This window comes from Suillus subaureus, assembly GCF_016647635.1.
Source record: "Suillus subaureus strain MN1 chromosome Unknown BJ212scaffold_6, whole genome shotgun sequence".
Lineage (NCBI taxonomy): Eukaryota > Fungi > Basidiomycota > Agaricomycetes > Boletales > Suillaceae > Suillus > Suillus subaureus.
Genome location: NW_024538562.1, coordinates 573,120 through 594,588, shown reverse-complemented (window position 1 = coordinate 594,588; position 21,469 = coordinate 573,120). Strand labels below are relative to the sequence as shown.

At 47.6% G+C, this 21,469-nt stretch overlaps 7 protein-coding genes across 7 annotated transcripts; 2 read left to right on the top strand and 5 right to left on the bottom strand.

Annotated features, from left to right (window-relative positions):
- Window positions 1-1,928: 1,928 nt before the first annotated feature.
- BJ212DRAFT_1297077 (uncharacterized protein) lies at window positions 1,929-3,317 on the bottom strand (the record flags this gene model as incomplete). Its single annotated transcript, XM_041332540.1, has 5 exons — window positions 1,929-2,024; window positions 2,115-2,300; window positions 2,532-2,666; window positions 2,816-3,244; window positions 3,303-3,317. 5 exons carry the CDS (start codon window positions 3,315-3,317, stop codon window positions 1,929-1,931), a joined length of 861 nt encoding a protein of 286 aa, XP_041196489.1.
- Window positions 3,318-4,797: 1,480 nt separating this feature from the next.
- Window positions 4,798-6,865, bottom strand: BJ212DRAFT_917411 (uncharacterized protein). The gene is made up of 8 exons (XM_041344341.1): window positions 6,712-6,865; window positions 6,428-6,661; window positions 6,347-6,375; window positions 6,285-6,295; window positions 6,001-6,233; window positions 5,854-5,952; window positions 5,434-5,796; window positions 4,798-5,386 (listed from the first exon to the last, which is right to left on the bottom strand). The coding sequence occupies exons 1-8, from the start codon at window positions 6,805-6,807 to the stop codon at window positions 5,162-5,164; spliced, it is 1,290 nt and encodes a 429-aa protein (XP_041196488.1). The 5' UTR covers window positions 6,808-6,865; the 3' UTR covers window positions 4,798-5,161.
- Window positions 6,866-6,944: 79 nt separating this feature from the next.
- On the top strand, window positions 6,945-8,745 carry BJ212DRAFT_1333181 (uncharacterized protein). Its single transcript, XM_041334840.1, has 11 exons — window positions 6,945-7,072; window positions 7,136-7,255; window positions 7,311-7,336; window positions 7,386-7,415; window positions 7,474-7,555; window positions 7,604-7,673; window positions 7,723-7,744; window positions 7,807-8,235; window positions 8,293-8,374; window positions 8,433-8,552; window positions 8,611-8,745. The coding sequence occupies exons 1-11, from the start codon at window positions 6,988-6,990 to the stop codon at window positions 8,661-8,663; spliced, it is 1,119 nt and encodes a 372-aa protein (XP_041196487.1). The 5' UTR covers window positions 6,945-6,987; the 3' UTR covers window positions 8,664-8,745.
- A 644-nt stretch (window positions 8,746-9,389) lies between these two features.
- On the bottom strand, window positions 9,390-9,754 carry BJ212DRAFT_1333175 (uncharacterized protein). The gene has a single exon (XM_041334839.1). It carries the CDS (start codon window positions 9,677-9,679, stop codon window positions 9,464-9,466), a length of 216 nt encoding a protein of 71 aa, XP_041196486.1. The 5' UTR covers window positions 9,680-9,754; the 3' UTR covers window positions 9,390-9,463.
- On the bottom strand, window positions 9,390-12,763 carry BJ212DRAFT_1333174 (Cullin). Its single transcript, XM_041334838.1, has 13 exons — window positions 12,649-12,763; window positions 12,570-12,595; window positions 12,501-12,515; window positions 12,100-12,450; window positions 11,715-12,047; window positions 11,155-11,664; window positions 11,016-11,105; window positions 10,690-10,968; window positions 10,348-10,641; window positions 10,034-10,294; window positions 9,837-9,974; window positions 9,733-9,780; window positions 9,390-9,681 (listed from the first exon to the last, which is right to left on the bottom strand). The coding sequence occupies exons 1-13, from the start codon at window positions 12,656-12,658 to the stop codon at window positions 9,676-9,678; spliced, it is 2,361 nt and encodes a 786-aa protein (XP_041196485.1). The 5' UTR covers window positions 12,659-12,763; the 3' UTR covers window positions 9,390-9,675.
- A 7-nt stretch (window positions 12,764-12,770) lies between these two features.
- On the bottom strand, window positions 12,771-17,005 carry BJ212DRAFT_1333163 (ARM repeat-containing protein). Its single transcript, XM_041334837.1, has 13 exons — window positions 16,570-17,005; window positions 16,348-16,451; window positions 15,866-16,294; window positions 15,491-15,816; window positions 15,302-15,442; window positions 15,083-15,247; window positions 14,859-15,033; window positions 14,547-14,802; window positions 13,938-14,493; window positions 13,737-13,889; window positions 13,504-13,687; window positions 13,198-13,457; window positions 12,771-13,143 (listed from the first exon to the last, which is right to left on the bottom strand). The coding sequence occupies exons 1-13, from the start codon at window positions 16,800-16,802 to the stop codon at window positions 12,928-12,930; spliced, it is 3,198 nt and encodes a 1,065-aa protein (XP_041196484.1). The 5' UTR covers window positions 16,803-17,005; the 3' UTR covers window positions 12,771-12,927.
- A 933-nt stretch (window positions 17,006-17,938) lies between these two features.
- BJ212DRAFT_1333159 (uncharacterized protein) lies at window positions 17,939-20,617 on the top strand. The gene is made up of 3 exons (XM_041334836.1): window positions 17,939-19,007; window positions 19,058-19,416; window positions 19,477-20,617. Exons 1-3 carry the CDS (start codon window positions 18,078-18,080, stop codon window positions 20,504-20,506), a joined length of 2,319 nt encoding a protein of 772 aa, XP_041196483.1. The 5' UTR covers window positions 17,939-18,077; the 3' UTR covers window positions 20,507-20,617.
- Window positions 20,618-21,469: the final 852 nt, after the last annotated feature.

The window sequence follows — 21,469 nt, the reverse complement described above, 5'->3', positions numbered from 1 at the left end:
AAGTTTTGCATGAGCGTATCCAACGTGTTACTGTGCTGTTGGATCGCATCACTCGTTTCTGAAACGATGTTCTTTCCAAGTCTTTCCCCTGTGATAACGGAAGAAACTTGAGACGGTACAGAGCGCAACAACTTGTTAAGACTCACAAAAGTTCTTGGTCTCCGAATAATTTGCGATGAATCGAGCACATTTAAGGGTCTGCTGAGAGATCTGTCGAAGGATAATGCGCATCGACGAGATTTGGGCAAGCATCTCGTCTTGTGTTATGAAACTGTAAACTTGACACAACTTCTTGAGAAGTTCGTGTACCGCTTTGTCGCGATCCACTTGTGCTAGAATAATCTGCACAAATGATTGTTGAGCGGCGGTAGATAGGGAGAGAGAAAATGAAAACACACTTTGGCTGCAGAAGACAACATGCCCAGTGCGATCTTTGCATATGGATGTACCTGTGGAACTAGATTAGTTCGGTTCCAATCTAAAGAAGGGTCCATACATCTGCGATCTTCTCAATAACCTGGTCGAATATCCTGAGAGGTTGGAGATATGTGTCCTGGAAACTGTCAGCAGCATCGAGATCTGCTTGTGCGTCTTGGCCAACAGACGCCACAGTTCTCGCAGGTCTCCAAAGTCGATGCATGCGTTTTGTAGCATGTTGTGCATCCCGAAGTGCCGATTGAGTATCAGCCTCCACTTCTATACCAGACGGCGCAGCCTGATCCTGCGTGACCACCAAATAATTAGAAAGCACAGAGACTAAAGGGCAAGTTTGAGAACCTACCTCGATATTCGGGGGAGCAGGGCTACGGCTACGGGAATCCTTCGAGCGCTTGTTGCAATCTTAGTCGTATGCCAGGACACTCGCTGCACATGCTCGTTGACTCACCGAGATCCTCAATTTGTCCTTGACATCCCCAAGAAACTGACGGACTTTGCCACGCCGGGTGTGGTGCTAGATGAAGGATGCGTCAATGTCAGTGTTTGAAGTGAAGTGAATTAAGCGATCCTCGAAACCCACGTACCTCACTTCCACCTGCTGTTGCTTCGCTAGATTTGTGGATTTGTTGAGTTGAATCCCTTGACGATTTGCCTTCGCTCATTGTGAATATCAGTTGAAGGGAAGTAAGATAAGGACCCACATCATTTATATAGGCCATTAACGCCTCGAGGCAATGTTTGTTCCAGCGTTGCAAGCGCTAAGCATTTGAATTTCGACCGCGTTCTTCTGATCGTTGGATGACTGTGACAAAAATAACCTCGGCAGTGCACTGAACCCTACGCCTGGCTAACGTCACCCTCTTCTCCTCGTCTCACCCACTGAATGCGACACACGCGTCATGAACGTCAGAATACTTGACCGGTTTCTCTATCCGGGCCTAGTGACATTCCCCAATACCACGATATAAGTAGGATGCGTCTGGTGGGCGCATACGCACACTGGATCTTCCAAGGATGGTAGTGAAATAAGCACATCCATAGGCTAAAGAAGACACAAAGCTCCAGGCTCCATGGCGAGATACGACTTAAACAATCCACAGTCATTATGACTTTGTTACAGGCATGCATCGCGCGGGGGTTGTATTGATATTAGAATTCGCCGTAGCTCTCGAGAAACAACGTCACGGTTGCTTTGATCTGTTGTGCAAAGGCTTCCAGGAGTTTCCTTATTCGAAATTTCACCTGCTTCAATCTCGACATGCACCAGTGTCTTCACGTAACTGAGATCCTGGAAGTGATTTTTTATTTTGTGTTCAATGATAACCGACGACGTTTCTACTCGCACTTATTGCCTGATCTCATACCATCACCGGAAACTCAAGATCGACGTGCCATCTTCCGACTTGCACTCACCTGCCATGCATTTCGCGATTTAGCACTCGATATTCTTTATTCTAATCTGCAAAACTTCTGGCCTCTTATTCTCTCATTCAGACCTTCCCAGTTCCATCATACACCTGAACTATACCGTCCATTGGTTCTCGCTTCCCGTATACAGATTCTCTCACAACTATGTCAAGATAACACTGCATACCCTTCCCTCCGTGCATGTGCAAAAAAAAAACACCCCTCTTTCCGAACCTACGATCCCTCGCATGGCGCGATTGTTCTCTCACCTGTATCCCAGTTCTCAAACTCCTACCCACAGTTGAGACACTCTCCCTAGACCTCTCATCTCCATTTCGCAAAGCCATCATCCCTGCACTCCCTACCTCCGCTCCCCGTCTCAAAGCTCTTGAGATTAAGGGCAGCCTCTTCATGACCGACAAAAATCCCTCAGAAATTGAGTCCCTCCTCATCAGCTATCCCGATGGTCTCACAGAGCTTTCTTTGATATGTCATTGGCATGATGTCCCTAGCACCGTGCTCAATGTCATTGCACCCTGGCCATCTCTCCAATCTCTCACCTTAAAGCTAGGTCTCAAAAGTATCCCTACCGCACCTCTTCACATCCCCAAACCTTTTGCCGCACTCACTCACTTGTATATCTCATCCGATGACACTTTGGACCTTTTCATATCCTTCCTGCGCACCTTCCAGATCCTCAATTTTGATTCTTCCAACACCACATCCCTCAACCTCAAACAATCCACTTCATCGCAGAAGGTTGCAGCCCAGCCAACACCTGGTCCCAATTCCTCACCTCTCTCACTCACACAAACGCAAAACTAGAACACATCATTCTAACCGAGAAATCCGGCTATGAACACCTCCCACACTCCTTTTTTGAATTTCGTCTCCTACTTGCACACCAGAGTCTTTCGTGCCTCAGCACCCTCGTACTCTCCCCATACCGCACATCCTCCATTACACTCACCGACGCGGACATTCTCACCCTCGCTCGTACATGCCCCCGTCTCCACATTCTTGACTTGGGGTTGCGGAATACCCCCGTATCATTGCATGCTTTGAATATCCTTATCAGGCGCTGTCGTGAGTTACGCCAAGTCTCGCTCTGCGTGGACGCGCGGGTCGATGTACTCGGAGATAGTGAAAACGAAGACGAAGTAGGTCTCCAGCCTAATGCGCGCTTGATAACACTGGAAGTCGGGAACTCTCCTATCGCGTACGTGGGCCCTCTGCGCTCATCGCCAGAGCTGATGGAGTCGATCCCACGGTTCTTGCATGCGATGGCACCGAGGCTTAAGAGCGTCACGGATGGGGCGTGGTCCCATGGAGCACTCGGGAATCCATGGCAGGTGGTGTCGGACGCTTTGTGGATGATGGTGACAGACGAAGAAGATGACTGATGATGTTTTTCGAGGGATATGCGGTAAGATCAATCGCGGGAGGGTCCAACTAACGCTTTTGGAGTACATGTGTATCAACACTTCATTGTAACTTTACAAGAACAACGATTTGGAAAACTGTATCAGGTAGGATGATATACATGACAAGAAGAAATGATACTAGCCTTGACTGACACTAGGATATGGGACTGCTTATGCGTATGTTTGAGTGGCGTCTCGGTAACTGTCGATGTTCGCTCGTGCCATTAAGGACATGTAGTACGGCAATTCGATGTCAGGGAAGAAAACAATTGCAACAGGGTCGGCCGTCTTCCTCCATTGTCATCCTTAATGTGCAGACCCTGGATACTTTGGCATTACGGGGAGCGGAACAACAGTCAATATGCGCGGTGAACCCGGCGATGGCCCTAGCAATCACAATCAACAATAGGGTCGTGACTTTTACCTTTGAGCACAAGCTCTGTTACTTGTAGGGGATGAGGGGAACGAGGTGGATCACGGGTGATACGGTGCTTCAAATTGACAGACGCTAGACGGTATGGAAACATTGTCCCAGACAGGAAGGAACGTGCCTAAACTCTGATGACTTCAGTCCCTGCAAGAGCAGATCTAGACCCAGCCTCGCGAATTCAAAGTCTGGAGGAACAAGTCTTTTGGGATAATCCTCAAGTTCGAGCGGTTAGCGACCTCGAAAGTCACTGAGTCGGACTCACACTAGAGGCTGATCGCAGCTGGGAGTAGGAATGTGCCACCAGTAAAATAAGGATTAACTTCACTAACTTGAACCCTGATGTATTACCAAGTCCACAACCCGGCGCTCAACTTGTTTTGCATAGAAAATATCGCAGATCGGGAGTTATCTCCAGTGAGGTTTCTTCTCGCTCTCACTTCCAACAGCTGACCCGCTGCCGACTATCACACACCGTCGAGTGCAAGTCCTCGTACGTGCGTTCTAACAGAGGTCTGAATAGCGAGCATGCACACAGCTCAACAAGATATTTGGATAATCGAGCTGCACGATGGGTAGAATTCCCATCTGACAACGTAAATGATTGATGAGGTTTTGCGGCATGCATCGGACGTGGTAGAAAACAACTGGTGCACTATGCGTGATAAATAAGTAAATGACGGCGCAGATGAGGGAGGTGGTGCTCGTACCATTTGTTGGAAGGAGAGACCAGAAACAAATTCTTCAATCATTTTCCTAACCCACTCTGTCCTTGGTTTGCGTGCATTCTTCTGGCCCTCGATGAGTCCAACCCCATTAATGTCTTTCGTTTGGTAGTGAATCCCGACACTAGTTTGATCAATCTGACAAGAATCTAGGTTAGCACGCGCGCACCTCGGAGATATCTTATGCTTCTGAGACGACCCTCGCGAGGCGCTAGGGTGAATTCCTTTGTATAGACAGACTATCACATAAAAAGGAGGTTTCGGAGTAATGATTGGGCCTAGTTAAGATGAGGCTCCGAGTATTTATACACCGCAAAAATGTTGTCAGCAGGTTTCAAACCAACTCCAAGAGAAACAGATCTTGACTCTGTTATGGTAACCACTTGATAACTGACCAGTTGGATGGACTTGCAAGGAAACCATCCATGAGTGAATCGTCAAGGTGTGCTCCGATAGAGAAAAAAACCGTGTCGTTCAGCAGGACCCTACATTGACGATATCACCAAGTGGGATGCGTCTGGTACACAATGTCCCCCCTGCGTACGCGAACATGTTCTGTATTTTTCAAGGATGACAGTGCAATAAGCGTATTCATTAGCAAACAGTGTATAGGTGAGGTCTGGCGCGAGTCCTCTGTGAGAGTGCTTGGGGCTCTAGCTTCTCCGTAATCCACGATTCCATAAAGATTCAAGGACTGATACGCTGATGGTGGACATCAACAAAATAGTGGAATATTATTTTCACTTCCGGTTTAGCATTTCTTTCTCTTCTCTTTGTCGCCACCACTCCGGCGCCGTGTTGGCACGGGACTCCTCCAGCTTTTGGAGCTTGTCGAGCTCTGCCTTGATGAACGCCTCCAAGCCAGCAGTGACACTTTCTAATCCCTGCTTGGGATCTGAAGACGGCGGCCACTGGGTCACCTTCACAGAGCCACTTTGCATCTGATCCTCAATAGAAGTAAGATTCTAATTACGAATGAGTATATGGATCTAAACTCAGGCTGAGAACGAACCTTGACCACATCTTTCAACTGGACGATCGCTTGCCCCTGATTCATCCACTCCCGAATCGAGTTGACCTCCTCAGCGGTCCACTCGCGCACCCTGGAGTCATCCATATGCACGTTAACACCTGCTGCTCCCTTTGGATGTACCAGCTTCTCTGCAGCACCAGGCTCGCTAAATAGCCCGTCGAACCACGATGCAAAATCTGCAGAGGCGTTTCTGTCGTATTTGGGAGCGAGGACGCGGGTCTTCGCATGCGGTGATGGAGTATCGCCTAAAAACAGGTAGTCATTACCAATGTATTTTTCCAAGTCAAACCGATGTTCTTCTGGTAGTTCGGGAGGATCGGAAACTTGGATGAAAAATCGGCCCTTGTACATAGGATATTTTCAGTATTGTAGAGTTTGATTTTGAAAAAAAAAACATACGGGTTCACTGTATGCTTCTATGACGAACGTGGACTCAAACTGTTGGACCATTGGAAATTGAATCAGATAAAGCGGTATTAGGACTGGGTAGGCAGCTTCCTGTTCTGCGGTGAGGAGGAAAAAGATGCATCAGGGGAGATGGCATACTATATTGGTTTTTATGAACCGTGGCTCGAAAAGCGCATCTTCATCAGTAGTGGCATGAGTGAAGGACGAAGGCCGTGTACTGCTAATAACGTCGAGTGGGCTGATAGTGTAGGGCATGCATATAACATCAGAACCGTGTTGATGCGTGAGGCTCCGAGAAAATGGAACGGCCAAAGCAGGCTCTACTTGGTCATTTCGGAGAGCAAGCCTCCCAAGCAGGTCCAATGTAGCGCCTGATGAAAGTGATCAACCTCGCTGGTATGCCTAGTGTAGAGAGATCGCACCTGGCAAGTAACTATATGGAACTTGTCAACTTGGAAGAAGATTGATAAGTGAGCTAGTATACCAGTCGTTGAAATACGCGGTCACAATTCGCTGCAAGGCTCCCGCTTGAATAAATGTAACAGGAAGAGATACTTGAATATACCTGCCGCTCGTCATCTTCATCGGTCAAGTATGACTCGACTTCTGCGTCCAAGAACCAAGCAGGAAAATAAACAGGTTGAATGCGGATGGGTTGAATTGGCTGAAAGTTTCCACCTATATACTTTGCACCGAGGGACCCAATGAAATCGCGGAATAAGCAACCTGCGGAAGCAGCTACACCAACATGTCTGATAGCAGCCTCCTTTGAAAACGCAAATGGAATGGCTGAAACATGCTAGTCAGCAGACTGCAGCGAGTACGAGACGAATGCAGGTAACCTCTGACTTTTGGATGATATTGCGGTACGTTTTGTGAGGAGCTTCGGGGAGAAGATGTGCAATTAAGATCGCGCACAATAGCCCCTGCTCGTCGTCGCAGCATTAGTGCTTCTGAACAAAAACTCTTAGACCGGCGTGGAAGTGACCATACCGGACCCCAGAAAAGGAAAGTCGGTTATTTGCCACGTGACCCTCTGCGATATACGTGTACTGCAAATTGGCAGCTGCAAATCACCTGCTGTCTAACTTCCGTCCCTCCCTTTCCTGAAGGCCTCGGTCTGCAATGCACTTGGCTTCACACGTAGCCATTCTATGGTTGCTTTTTGCTATTCTTGTTAGCGCAACCGATCTATACAAAGTTCTTGAGCGTCAGTCCAAGGCGTGTACCAACTGGTTTTGGCTCGCGTCTAACTGATATACTTGGCATTCAGTGTCCAAACATGCATCGGAGCAGGATATCCGCAAAGCATACAAGCGTCTGAGCAAGCAGTATCACCCTGACAAAAATACGGATCCAGGGGCAGAGGAGAAATTTGTTGATATCGCCCATGGTAAATCGAGTTACATCCGTTTCCATAGAATGGCATCCTCATAATTCTGCATCAGCATACGAAATCCTTTCAGACTCCACGGTACGCAAAAGTCTCAAGGGTTTTTTGCAGTCTACTCAAAATTATTCAGAAACGCCAGATTTATGATAGGCATGGTGAAGTGAGTCCAGTATCGACTCATTATAGATTCATTCTATGAACACGCGCTTCGCATATAGGAAGGATTGAAAGCACATGAAGGCGGACAACAACATCACGCCAATCCTTTTGATTTATTTTCCAACTTCTTCGGTGGTGCTTGTGGGTTGCGGCTCTTATCACTATCTCTTTGCGCTGATCAGTATGCAGTCAATGCACAGCAGCAAGTGCGCCGTGGACAAACTGTTATCATTGAATTCGAGGTTTCACTTGCAGATATGTAAGCTCATCCCCGCATTTCTGCAACGGTCGACTGATGAGCCGCGCAGGTATACAGGTGCCAATATTGACGTTCGTCTTGACTTCATCTTTCGCATCGTTATTCAGTCGAATTGACACTTCGCCCTCAACAGTTCACGATGAGGAAAAAGATACTTTGTGATCACTGTCGCGGCTCAGGCGCTGCTTCGGATGGTGATATTCATACTTGTTCAGGATGTGGTGGATCCGGTGTGAAAACCTTCAAACAGCAAATATTCCCCGGTATGTTTGCACAGACGCAGTCAACATGTAACGATTGCGGTGGCCGTGGAAGGGTTATCAAGAAACAATGTCCACACTGTAAAGGAGAGAAGGTGGTCGAACACACGCAACAGTATACTTTGGGGTTAGAGCCGGGTACACCAGAAGGCTATGACATCGTATTTGATGGAGAGGGAGATGAGAATCCAGACTGGGAGGCTGGGGACGTTGTTTTGAGAGTGCGAAGTAAGAAGGAGAAAGGTGCTTGGCGACGGAAGGAGAGCAGCCTGTACTGGCGGGAGACCATCGGCATTGACCAGGTAAGCCCGGTTGATACCGCCGCCTCCGATGATTTATTGTGCCTGCTTGAATTGTAGGCACTCCTCGGATTTCAACGCAATATCACGCATCTCGATGGTCACGTCATCGAGATAGATCGTCAAGGAGTGACCCAACCTGGTGAGCTGCTATCGTTTATTCACCTAGCCTGTGAGGGTGGTGTTCAACTTAATTACAGGTTATATTCAAACCATGGAGGGTGAGGGGATGCCCTTGTATCAGACAGACAGTTTCGGCGACCTCTTTATAGAGTACAATGTCGTGTTACCTGTTGAACTCCACTCGGACATTCGTCGAAGTAAGTGATATTTCAACCTTGCTACGGTATTGTTCATCGTTTTGACCGCATTTCGTAGAACTCGCCGAGGCATTTTATGGATCAGGCCACCGCGATAGAGATGAACTTTAGATATATTTCTCATAATTTATTTTTTCCGTGATCAGTTTGTGTGAAAGTGTCATTAAGACTTGCTGTATCAAGTATTTGGGGCTATGGTCCGGTGTTTCTAACCTGCCCTAAGGTCAGGTTGCATATAAGATAAGCTGAATCGCGTTTTTTTCCTTCGGTTACGGACCCCTTCGGCATGGACGAGGTTGGTCATGTCCCTGTACTCTAGTCCTCTGGCTGAGCGTTTTACAGTGTTCCTATGAAGCCGTTGTTTGGTGCTAGTCCCTACGCTACGAAAGTATCGAGCAGTAGGAGACAGTAAATGTTAGCCAGGATGGTCTTTGGAAGACAGTCTAGGCAGAGCGGCCCCTTGTCTGCATCGAGGTTGGTTTAAAGTTGTTGGAATCTTCAACAAATCTCATGAATTTTGCAGTGGATTTTGGGCAAATTATGGTGGATGAAGTGTGTTTACTTCGTCTGCAGACAGTTTGTTGGCAGCCTTTTCAAGCTGGCCTTCAGTAAGTCGAGATCTCATAGACTGTGATATCTTGTTGACAACTTCTCAGCTAGTTATTGAACATGCGCCTTGGCCTGCAGCCGTGGTGATGTGCATGCTCGTAGGGCATTGCTGCATCATGTTGTGGTGTAGATTCCGAGCGCGTGCTTGCTCATGGGTGTTTTCCCATGAAGTTACCTTCAAATCAATTAACCCAGGACGAAAGTCTCTAACGGGCACACTTTCAAGGGTTACTCTTTGGTCGTGTTTCCCATTAGAGCCTACACGTTGCTTTGTCAAGTATAGCAGTATGTAGCAATGCATTTCATTGTACAAAATGTGTGTGGAAAGTGAGACTATCGTAGTGCTGGTACAACCCTAGGCATGTTAAGTCGTCCTTCCAGAACATAGTGTAAGTCAATTGTGACCCAGTGAATGTGATTATCCAATTGTCATCCAGAGGGATCGCACAAATTGTGCAGGAGGGACCATTACTTGTGATGGCTTGTATAATACCTGGTGTGATGAACCCATGCCTCATGCCTGAATGACAATAATGAGATGGGGAAACATGTTAATATTACAAACACGCACAAGATAATTATACGACTTGCGATCTTCACAGCGCTCAAGATACTCTCGCTGCGCCAGATGTAGATTAGAGCACATTAACACAATAAATGAGGATGGTTACTCACATCGATCAATCCTTCAATTCGTTTCTTGATATTCTGAGGGTTGGGCTGGAATCGAGAGGCAAGTTGTCGAGTGACTTCATTGACGAGGTCATTATGTGTCAAGTGCTTTCTATCTTTCATGATGCGAACGATGCACGCCTAAGAAACGGTGGACGTCAGAGTTCACGGGATATGACAAGATCGATTGTAAGCCTCGCCTCAATTTGATGGTGTCTTTCCTCTTCGATACGATCACGAGTTTCCCTCCGTTCCTTAGTGGTTTCCACCTTGGCGGACACCGTGCTGATTTTAATCTTTTGCATTGGACATGCGAAATCATTGTTGAACGAAAATGAGTCCGATGGATGAACATCTCGTCCGGGGGGATGTTTCTTGAGAACCTTGAATTTTGCACATGCTAGAGATTGCAAGTGCCGTTGAAGCTCAGTATCTGGAATTGAAGTAGCAGTTTTCAGCTCCTGATCAAAGCGTCAGATAAACCAAAGCATCGTAAGCCAGTGAGAACCCCCACCTCGTATGTAAGAAACTCGTCGTCTGTCAAATTCTCGAAAAGCAGCAAGATCACGAGTGCAAATGTTGACACATTGATATCGTGCTTCCTGGCCTTGAACTGAACACGAACATCGGCATTTCCGAGCGAGGGTTGCCACGCGAGGCGTCGCCCTGAGTGGCGGGAAAAATAGAAATGCTCGAATGACTTGCAAGCCCTGATTAGAACTTCGGGGAAAACGCAAGATGCACTAGAATGTGACATGGGCCAGAAAGTCGACGTCATCACGGTCACAGAGATCTCCACTTCAGGTGCCTAAAAGATCATTGAATTAACGCAGCAAAACAAGATCACTACGCCTACTGAAACGCCTTCAAGGTACTTGCGGTAGGCTTGCATGGTATCAGCGGATATCTTCATATCGTGGAACATGCCCTCCAGCTTTTGAGTGAATTGATACCCGCACTCAACTTTGAGCTTCGCCAGCATGCCTCTTTCAGCATCATCAGAGACCGACCTGCCCAGTAGCAGCCGTTTGGCAAGATGATTCTTGTAATATCGCTCGAAAGTATCCTTCTCCGTGATATACCGGAAAACCGTGATGGTCTTGTCCAAGACAGCATCGACCTCCATATCGGTTTTCTGAAAAGAATCGATGAGCGCGAGAATTATAGAGTTGGGTTACTGACGCCTTTGAGGCCCTTCTTGAGGTTTTCATCGATGAAGAGCGATATGTACTCTGGTGCTTTCTCATTCAGGTTGATGAAGTCTTCAAACGCCTTGTCACCCACATTAGGATATACAGGAGCTACAGAGCAGAATGCTGACCTCATTTAAAGAGCTTTCCACTTCTCGATTTTTATCGAATGCCCGCGCCCAAACGCAGTCGAATTTATCCTTCAGATCGAGCACAGTCTGTACCCATTTCAGGGCCAGTGTCAATGTCGGAGGCCCAGTAGCAGTGCGACCCTGACTCTTGTCTTTTCCTTTCGTATTTTCAGCGTCATTAAGGTCTCCATCGTCCATGTCTTGGCCAGTGTCAATACTCGTGGAAGCAAGATTGATCTCTCTTCCTCTCCGTAAGATTGAATCCTTGAACGACCTTCTGAGGGTAGGCATTCCGCTAGGAACCATGAGAAACAGACGGTACAAGCGGTTGAGGTCGTCAAATTTATCGAGATCTACCATGACATCGAGGCCAGAATTAGGCATGCCAATAACACTCGACAGATTATGTGTTAATAAATGGCGTTCCAGAATCTTTCGGAGAGGAACACCAGTTTGGGAGAAGAGGTAATGATACGTTCGCGCTTGTTCTGAATCGAAACGTGCCTCGACCTGCACGTCATGAGGGTAACCTGAATTCCTTGAGTGGAAAGATAACATACTCTTCGCAGATACTCTGGTGCATCACAAGTCTCCAGAAGTCGTTTACCTTCAGCGGAATAGAATGTTTCGCTGGCTGTAAGCACAGCTGGTTCTAGATCCCGCTTGTAGACGGTTTTGGCATCATGATCGACGCTCAGCTGCAGAAGGACGTCGACGCACTCCTTCACCACAGAGCGGCTGATGACATATCCGTCACGCTCAATTTGGATTAAGCTAAGGACTGCGGAGGTGACATGGTCCTGTATTGGGGGTCGTATGATGTGCTTCAAGAAGAGATCCAGGCCAGCATCCCAGATCTCTGGGACATCATTAGCCTTTGTATAGACGCGATCCTATGGACGTTTCTGTGTGAGTAACTAGTGGATACGGCGATGGAATGCTCACCATGTACTTGAGAATATCTCGAAGCTTCGACATATTGCCAGTATGATCATCCCACACACGTCTAAGAGCCTTCAGTAACGACTCTCCTTCTTGACTTTGTTGCACAGGATCCTTGCTGCTGCCACTGGGGAAAGCGGGAATGATTTCGCTTTGTGCTAACCTGTCGATATTCTCCACCACCAGCTGACAGACTCCCTTATATAGCACGGCACCATTCTTATACAACACCATATTGTAGGCGTAGCGATAATTCTCCTCGAATGAAAGGTTTGAAGCATTCTGGTTATGGATTTCACGAATATTCGTTGAGAGACGGGTCCATGTTTCATCCAATGATACTTCTGATTCGTGCTGAGATCGCTTATCAGTTGTGAGGAGCCTTTGTTTTACAAATCGCTCACTTTGCGGGGCGGTTTCTATCCAATAGATTCATTGTCAGGAATGAATGGCTGGCGGAATGTAACACGCACGATTTTTGTCTTCACCGTGCGGCGTGCTGACAATCAACCAGCTCAGTAGATTCTCTACATTCGAAGGTTCGTAACCCACTAGAAGCCATCGTTCGCCTAGTAGCTCAGCAATAATTGTAGGCTCCCCTTGAGGCAGACCATAGAAGGAGGATCAACTTGTTCCTTCCTGAATGGTACTCCGGTATCACTCTCCGACTTCTATTTTTGTAATATTTGCCTCTATTGAAACCAGAAGCTGTCGCCAAATATCTCACAACCAACTTCGAACAGAAATATGACAAACGGGTGATATTCTTGCGATAAATGCGAATGTAATTACTGGAACGAATGAACAAGCAAGCGAAATCACTCCGACGTGCTATGAGGAAGCCTGCGATCGAGATGAACGGACAAAATCAGCAAAGTACTTCCGAAATGCCTTGTTATCAAGGTCTTGAAGTTTGCCTGTGAACTCCATGGCGGTATCTGGTGGCCAGCCTTGTGAAGGAAGGAAGGCAGACAAAAAGAAATCCTGTGCTTCCTGTCCTCTAGTTTTGCAAACTATCTGGAGGAAGTTGCCAATTTCCAATAGAACCTAAACCGGATGTTAGATATGAAATGGGCGGCAAATGCTACATTTGGTACATACAACCATCATCTGTCCATCCTTGATGTTAAACTGAGGTGATGAAAGCACCACGAAGGCTGTGGGAACGAGACGCTCGTAGACAAATCGCTCAAAGCCGGGTACACCCTGGGCTTGACCGTCAGCTGCTGTAGCTGGTTGGCACCAGACCTGAACACAGCGACTGAGGAATGCGAAAGCAGATTTCTGGCTACTTGAGTCTGAAATATCTTCTGCCAATCGACTCATGCTGATCAACAGGGGTTCGAAAGTAGCTTTGTTGCCTACACAAACTTGAGACTAACCGACAACAGTCACACGGAAACTTACGATCAGAGATAAAAATGTCATGAAGATCGGAGGACATGACGTTGGTCAACAACGTCAGATAGGCACGCTTAGTTTCTGCATGTTCAACACTGTCATCAGTACCTGTAACGGGCTGATTGAGAAGCTGGGTGATGTGAGCGCTTAGAGGTCCAATTAGCTCGTCCAGAACATTGAAAAGTTCGCTCTGTTGGCATAAAGTCAGGTATAAACACACAAGTAAGCGTAATCCTCACCTGAAGCTTGTGGATCAACAACCCAATGAAGTTCATGAAGTCGACGAGCTCAGAAGGTTCGAACTGTGCAAGAAGGTTGGCCATCAAAGGTGGGATCAAATGAGTAACACTGGATCCTGTCGTGGCAATGATTCGCGCAAAGGCATGTCGTGTCTGCAGATGATCAGCCTGGGATGTGTCAAGAACAAAACACCAACTTACTGCGTCACGGACGTATTTGAAAACATTCATGGCCTCCAGACATGATAAAATAGCCTGCGCAACCTGCCGAAACACGTCTAACGATGGAAGACAATATCCCTCCGGCACCGGAAAAGGATAATCTGGAAATCCTTTCGCAACATTGCCGAGCGCCATGATGCTGTGATGAATGCGAAGGATTGGAATGGGATCCTTCCCCCCTTTTGCCGCCGTCAAATTTGAAGAAAGTTCATCTAGCAGCGGTGTCACGATCGAGAGTAACATGCTTGCTTGCTGATCAGGAGATTTTGATACCAATGATATGAGTGTGCCCAAAGTCTCAAATAAATAGAGCTGCGAGTCGAACAATCCAGGATTTTTTATCGCCTCCGCTAAGAGATCGTCATCGGGACTATCAAGAGTCGGTAGGTCTACTTGAATCGTTAGCAGATCCCTGATGCCCTGCACGAGGTTGACTGCGAGTTCCTCGGAGATGTCGTTTCTGCTTTCTTTAATGAACCGGTGGAAAAGATAATATGTCCGCGACCGAACTGTGCTGTCTGGGTTGTGGAGTCCTCTGAACCATGTATATCAGTAGTGTAACACCGTCGCATGTCGCTTCGTGCCTACCGAGCATCAACAATGGCCTCGAGCGTCGGCATAATGCACTCTTTGCGGATCTTAAAGAAATCTCCATAACGGGCCACGGTTTCAAAGAACTGCATGGCAACTAAGCGGTGAGGGAACGCGGATATACTACTCTGCACCAGAGCCAGTAACATCTCCCCATGAGGGGTCAATGGATATTCAGAATAATCTACTTCGCGGCGTTTTTCTTTTGGCACGAGGGGAGCGACGCAGAAGGCCGCACGGCCCTTTCCTCCAGCTGTGAAATTGAGTCATGAGATGAGGCTTGAGTAGTCACAGTAAAACGTCCCCTACTTTTCACAATCTCTCCGAAAATGTACACGAGATAAACCGCCAGTTCAGCGTCATTCCAATTCAGCGACATCCCGCTGCGATAAGCGGTCAATGTTTGCAAAGACAGTGTCCTGACCGCATTAGTGACAAGGTCTTGGTCAATTGTGAACACGGCATCCATTGACAATCTAAGATCCTGCAAAGAGAGTCAACGGGCTAGAAGCGGTAAGTGACATCGAAGCAACCTTGCGAAGGGTTTCAAATGCACTAAAATCATCATCGTCTAAGTCGCTAGGATCTTCTTCGTCATCCCACTTCATCTTCTGCATAATGACTTGAAGCAAAGATACGAGGAATGATCGTTTCGATTCTTCAAGTGGATCCGTGGATACTTTCCGGGAGCGCTTGTACTGAAATGGTGATCAGTCTTGCAGCAGGGTTCGTCAGAATAAATATGGACTCACGCTTGCAAGGATGGTTTGCAGCAAGGGAAATACTGTCGAGCACGTGTCATCGTATTTATCTGACATAAACCGCAACATGACGGGTAAAATCTGCTCCAACAGGCGTGTAGCATCTGCTGCAACCTCAGGTTTTTCGCATTCCTATGCGAAATCATTAACTCGCTGAAGTGTCAAGAAGATTAAACTTACCACCTCGGTCAATTTTGACAACTCAAGGCCCAAGACATTCAGCAGGCGTCCGAGCGCCTCTCGGTAAGACTCTTCCCCTTCATCATCATTGGATCCTCGCGCAACTTGTTCCGCGCGTGTTTTTGATTCGAGCGCGTCGATAACTTGACCGAGGGCCAATACCTTGACAAGCTGCAGCTTGTCTTCCGGTTCCTTGAGACCCTTTGCTATAATTCGTAGCAAGGCCGTTGATGTTGCAAGGCGAATAGCAAGATTGGGGTCAGGGAGCAGTGAAAACAAGAGAGGTATTGTTATGGGTGTGATGGTTAAATTGATATCAATCCACCCTTTCAGTATCGTTAGTACAAAGTCTGATGGTCCCAACTGATCACATACCTGCGTAGGAACCAAACGTCCTAATGCCCCAATCGACTATCTCCAGAGCCTCGGAAAGCTCGGGCGAAGATGTTGTCATTTTTCTGAGCGCCGCCAACCGTTCCGTCCCATCAACAACGATCGTCAATACCGCTTCATTGATTAGTGGCGCATCTCGCTCTCGGACAGCATCCCTGACGCGAGAGTCTCGCGTGTGCCGAACAGGGTTGAATGTCCTTGCAGACTTGATTGTTTGATCTGCAACTTCACCGGAGATCTCTGATATGAGGTGGAAAAGGAGAAGCGAGACGTGGCGATTGAATTGTGGCTGGGAGGGAGACTCGGGGAGACGGATGAGAGAAAAAAGATCGGTGAAGAATGTTGGCCACTGTTCGACGTATGTGCATAGGAAGAATAATGTGAGTGTATGCGAAAACTTGTTGCGAAGATCTGCAAGTCATTGTGAATGTTTCTGAAATGATCGATGTATGACGAGCTCATACATGATGCATTAGATTCAGCCGAGCCATAGACATATTCAGAATGTACATAAGATATCATGGATTGTTGCAGAGTACGAAATGAGTCTTCATCAAGAGGTTCAAACCTGTAAAATGAGCGATAAATCAGAGTCATTCCACTTGGTTATATGAAAATAAAGGCGGGTTGTCATGCTTAATATTCTTAACGCGGCCTTTCTTGCAAATGAAACCAAAATCACTTACCGATTGTCAAAAAACTCGTCTAGCAAGCGTAAAGAATAGAATCTGACTGATTCGGGGTATTTATTACCCTCCGGGGTCACGCCCGTGAACGCTGTCAAGGCCAGTCGCCACGTTTCGTTCGCATTTTGGCGGAGGTTGGATAGGTACTCAAAGGCCTGCTGGTGGAGATGACTTTGCGAGGGTTCAGACGCAATGCAAACTGCCTCCACATAACGGCGAATTTCTTCTTCCATTGCTGTAGCTGAATCGTCTACCAGGCACAGCACGTCCCCGGGTGCTCGCGGTCAATTGGATTGAAACACGAGGAGATTAGATGGAAGCCAGATATTTTGGAAAATGAGCAGGGGTGGTAGCAAACTGTCCAAAGGAAACGTCGCAAGCTTGTCGCAAGTCCTGCCAATATTTGCTCGTGTGGTGACTTCTAGTAGATGATCACGATTGCAGTGGCAGTGTAAATTTATGACTTCCAACGCATCACGTGGCTTACGTATAGACTAGCTTCTCGTCATCTGCACAGGGGTAACTTGAGGCCACGTAAGTTGCAATTCAAGTACACTATTTTTGACAGTATGGACGAGTGGAAGGTACACAGATATTTGTAGCATTATATTCGCTTCTCCTCTTCCAAATTATAGTCTTAGTCTTTAAATCAGTGAATAGAACACTCATGATATTCTTGCGTGTTGTGATCTCCGAAATCGACCAGTTCGGGGCGTTCCCTACAAGGCGCTGAAAGTGGCGCACCACCTTGTACACGAGTCGAGAAACGTTGTAGATGCTAACCGATCTGCGTACCCTTGATGTTTATAAAGCGACGGAAGAGTGAGCACCAAACTTACTCGTAGCCATCAATGCTCAAGCCAAGTGCAAATGTGATTTCTATCCCGAAAAGCACGATGGAATTCGAGAGAACCACGTAATTGTATTGAAAGGTGATCGCAGTGGCACGACTGAGATGATGGCGCACGATCACCAGTCGCGAGCTTAATTCACCTTGAAAAGTTATCAACCATTTCTATAAAGGGCTACTTCACGAAGGCAATCCCCTAGCAGATTCAACAGCATGTCAACGTGGATTGATCTGTGGGAGACATGCTAGTCTACGGATCCTATAGTATGCAGACCACGACACGTCTACGTGTTCGGCCATGCATGTTCAACGTGTGACTCTGGAACTTAGTACGTTGTGTATGACTCACCCGGGCCTGTGAGTCGAAGACAGCATGTTCTCTAAACGATCCAGTCAGACATAAGAAAATCGCAACCAGTACGTCCGGGACACTTATCAGCAGAACCGTGACGGGGTGCTCAAAGGTTTCTGCCTTCAAGCAGAATCAAAGAGGGATTTTCAATCATTGCAGCTGCATAGCCCTTGATATGTATCTTGGTAATTTAAAGACCGCAGCCATGCTGCGTGAGAGTGGCCTGCCCACTTCACCCAAATTGAGCCAATCAAGCGTGCAAGCGGCAATAAAAAGCCCTCCACCCCTTTCAATTGAACGATCACCATGGATCCTGTACAACCCAAGCACTCGCCTGCCCATACACATGAACCCACTGACAATTCGACACTTTCTGAAGTAGAAAGCCTATCTGACTCTGAGTGGCTCGATATTGCCAGTGGCCGTGAGTCTGATAGTGACTCGATCTATTCGTCCAGGGGGACAGATCAAGGACGCACATCACGTTCGCGCTCAAGACGCTCATCGTTTAGCTACGGAAGCTCCAGAGATGGAGACGTTGATGCCTGGGAAGGCTTAATTGAAGACAGTGCCGACGAGGTGGTAGTACCCGATACCGTCCGTCCGTCTGGCTCTCCACTCGCCTCCAACCAAGGCCACTTCACTACTCCGACTGACGAGAATGCCGGTGATGTTACAGAAGAGCAACGTGTTAAAGAGGGTCTAGATCAGAGTATGATCAGTACTCTGAGCTCCTCTCGCTCAAGCTCGGTTCACGCATCTACTGTGATTACTTCATCGCGCGACTTGCGCCTATCCTTCCCAGATCCCATTTTCAGCTCCCGTGAAGAGCTCTCCAGCACTTTATGCGAGGACATATTATCGCCTTCCTCTAGTACCATGTTCTCTGGCCCAGACCCCGATGTCACCGTACATATCACAGACCCGGGAGGACCGGACCTGTTTCACGCGCCTGGGAGCTCCTCAGCACCCACAACCATTGATGATGTAGTGTCTGCCTTACTCGACTCTGACCTGAATGTTTCACTCTATGGGTTTCATTATCCGCATAAATGGTCGTTTGTGTCCACACTTCTCGAGAAGGTTGTTCGCGGTGCTCGTCTTACCATTGCCACACCCCTCGAGGAGATGGACGGTCCTGTCCGACAACTCCACATCGAGGGTAGAACGGACAGGAGTATTTTTTACCCTCGCGTCATCACAGTGATCGACCGGACGCAAGGTGACATGGAAGATGTAGGTCTGATTCACTTCTTCACCGGAAGATTAATTGCAACGCCCTGCAGCCATTAGCCGATTTTTCCACAGGTCACCCAAGTTTGGCTATTGTTTTCCTTCCATTCTCATCTCTGCAGCTCCCAGAGCATTCAGCATATCTTCCTGTCCTTGTTCCTGCCCCTTGCGCCATAGACAGTCTTCAGTCTGGGGATGCGATTCGCAATTCTGCACAGGAGGCGTGGGACCTCCTCAATGTCCCCGGTGACAGGGTCCTTCGGCTTAGCGATACTGCTCCATGCGTTGTGGATGCTGATGTGATTGAGAGACTTCTTTCATATCGTGCATATCGTGCCTTTGATCGCATCTTCTCTCGTGGTAAGAAGAAATCGGTAAAGCTCTCAATCAATTCGCCGCATACTCTCACAATGTAAGTCCTGCTGTCATTGACCACTGATGTCACTCAATATATTTGTTTCTTGGATTCAAGATTTACCATGGTGTCGCTTGTGCTTGGCGTTATGGTAGGATCCACATTCCGAGGTGCTGCACCTGCAGTTACCCCGACCCCTGTCACCACTGCCGTGGCATCGGCCTCTTCAACGCCACTCTTTTGGGCACTCCTCCACCCTGTCATTAATCGCTCGCACGAATCGATTCCAGCAAAGACCGAGTCGACAGCAATATCGATCCACTCTTCTCTGAAAGACTTCGCCCTGTCAGTATTCAACCCAGACCCCACATCTGTTTCTATCTCCCATGAGACCTTGACATCTGGGTTCCGCAGCGCGGCTTCCTTTTCGGAGAAGCTAAAGCTGTCCAAAGATGTCATCCTTCGTCCGACTTCTTCCCTCATGTCTCTTGAAGGAAGCACCAATTCACTATCTGTCATTCCTAGTATGACATCCTCTAAGCCTCATGTGGCAGAGGCAGTGCCAACTCCGTCTTCGCCCGCACTCGCGTCATCTACTCTTACGCTGAGTTTCCTGCAGGACTATCTTCCCAAATTTGTGGACACACATGCGCCTGCTGTCCTTGCTGCTGTCAATGCTGACATGCAAGATATCATTGACGCTCTCGATTCCCTCGTCCAAGCCATTTCCCGACAAGCTCATGTCATGATTGCCCAAACTAATGCGCTTATCCAGTACTCGACAGTGCAGTTTGAGCAAAGAGCTCCGGAACTTGAGGCCATCATAGATGCTTTCAATGCTCGTAATGAGCATGCGCAACGCCGTGCAAAGGAGCTCAAGGATAACGGGGCGAAATGGCTCCATGAAGCTGGGGATGCTCTCATGAACCGTGCTTCACGTGCCAGAGGGAAAGCCAAGGAGATCACGGAGGAAATGGAGCAGATCTGGGCTGAGTCGAGGGAGAAATGGGAGATGTATAAGATGCGTAGCGCACAGAGGCGCTCGGGGAGGGGGACGAGGAGGGGTTGCAGCAAGGCGAAGAATTGTAGGGAGGCTCGTTCGAAGAAGTGCGCTGGCGGGTGGCTAACACATACTCGTTACTATTGAAAGCTTGTTATGTTGCTGATTTCATTCACTCTATGGTATGTTGTATGACGTGTATATTATGTATGAAGATTGATGTATGATTGAATAACGACTGGTCGTATTGGTCCATTGCCTTGCCTTGACATCTCTAAGCCGAAAGATGAGCTGTTTATGAGGGGCCAGCGATAATGGCGAGCAAGACTGGAATTTTTGGTGGAAGGAGGTTCCTCTCAAGAGCAGCTCAAGATCCTGGGCTGGTTGTTCCTATCACGGAATGTTCTAAAAGTTGCTTCCGGGGCGCAGCACTGAAGACAGCACCTCTTGCCCAAAGATTATCTCCGCGCATTACGAAGCATAGTCTGCCATAGTCCAGCAATTCTGGCAACTTCCAACATACCTAAATTGATAATTCTCCGAAACTTTGCTTAGATAAACTGGCAACTTGGTCTAGGAGACATACTTCAACATAAACCGATGTTTTACGAACTTACAGACCACTTGCTTTTCAAAGCCCACGGTTTCAGAGTATGATACTGACCCTCTGTGTTTTTGGTCAGATAGCATTGAGCAAGCGTCCACAAATGGTCTGGTGATATGCCAAAACCCCAAATTTCTTAAAGACTCTGGAATGTGCGAGAATGAAAAACTGGCATTCCGAGGAAAAACAAGTTTCCTACGCCTTTGACAGCAAGGTGTATACTCTCCTTTGTGCACACAGACCTATCCCAGATCATCAGCGTGCCTAGCGGCACTGCACAATGATAACACTGGATCCGAGCATTGGCGACTTGTGGGATATGCTGTGTGTCGCACCAGGTCACTACCGTCACGGTTACAGGAAACCCGCACGTCACCAAGAGCAAATCAAGACTTGTAAATGAACTCTCAAGACGTGGCAAAATAGGCTAATAAAATCTCTGCATAAGTCATGTACTTCAAGTTGAAAACACTGGACGGCCAGTACTAGTGACCAGTCTCCAAATT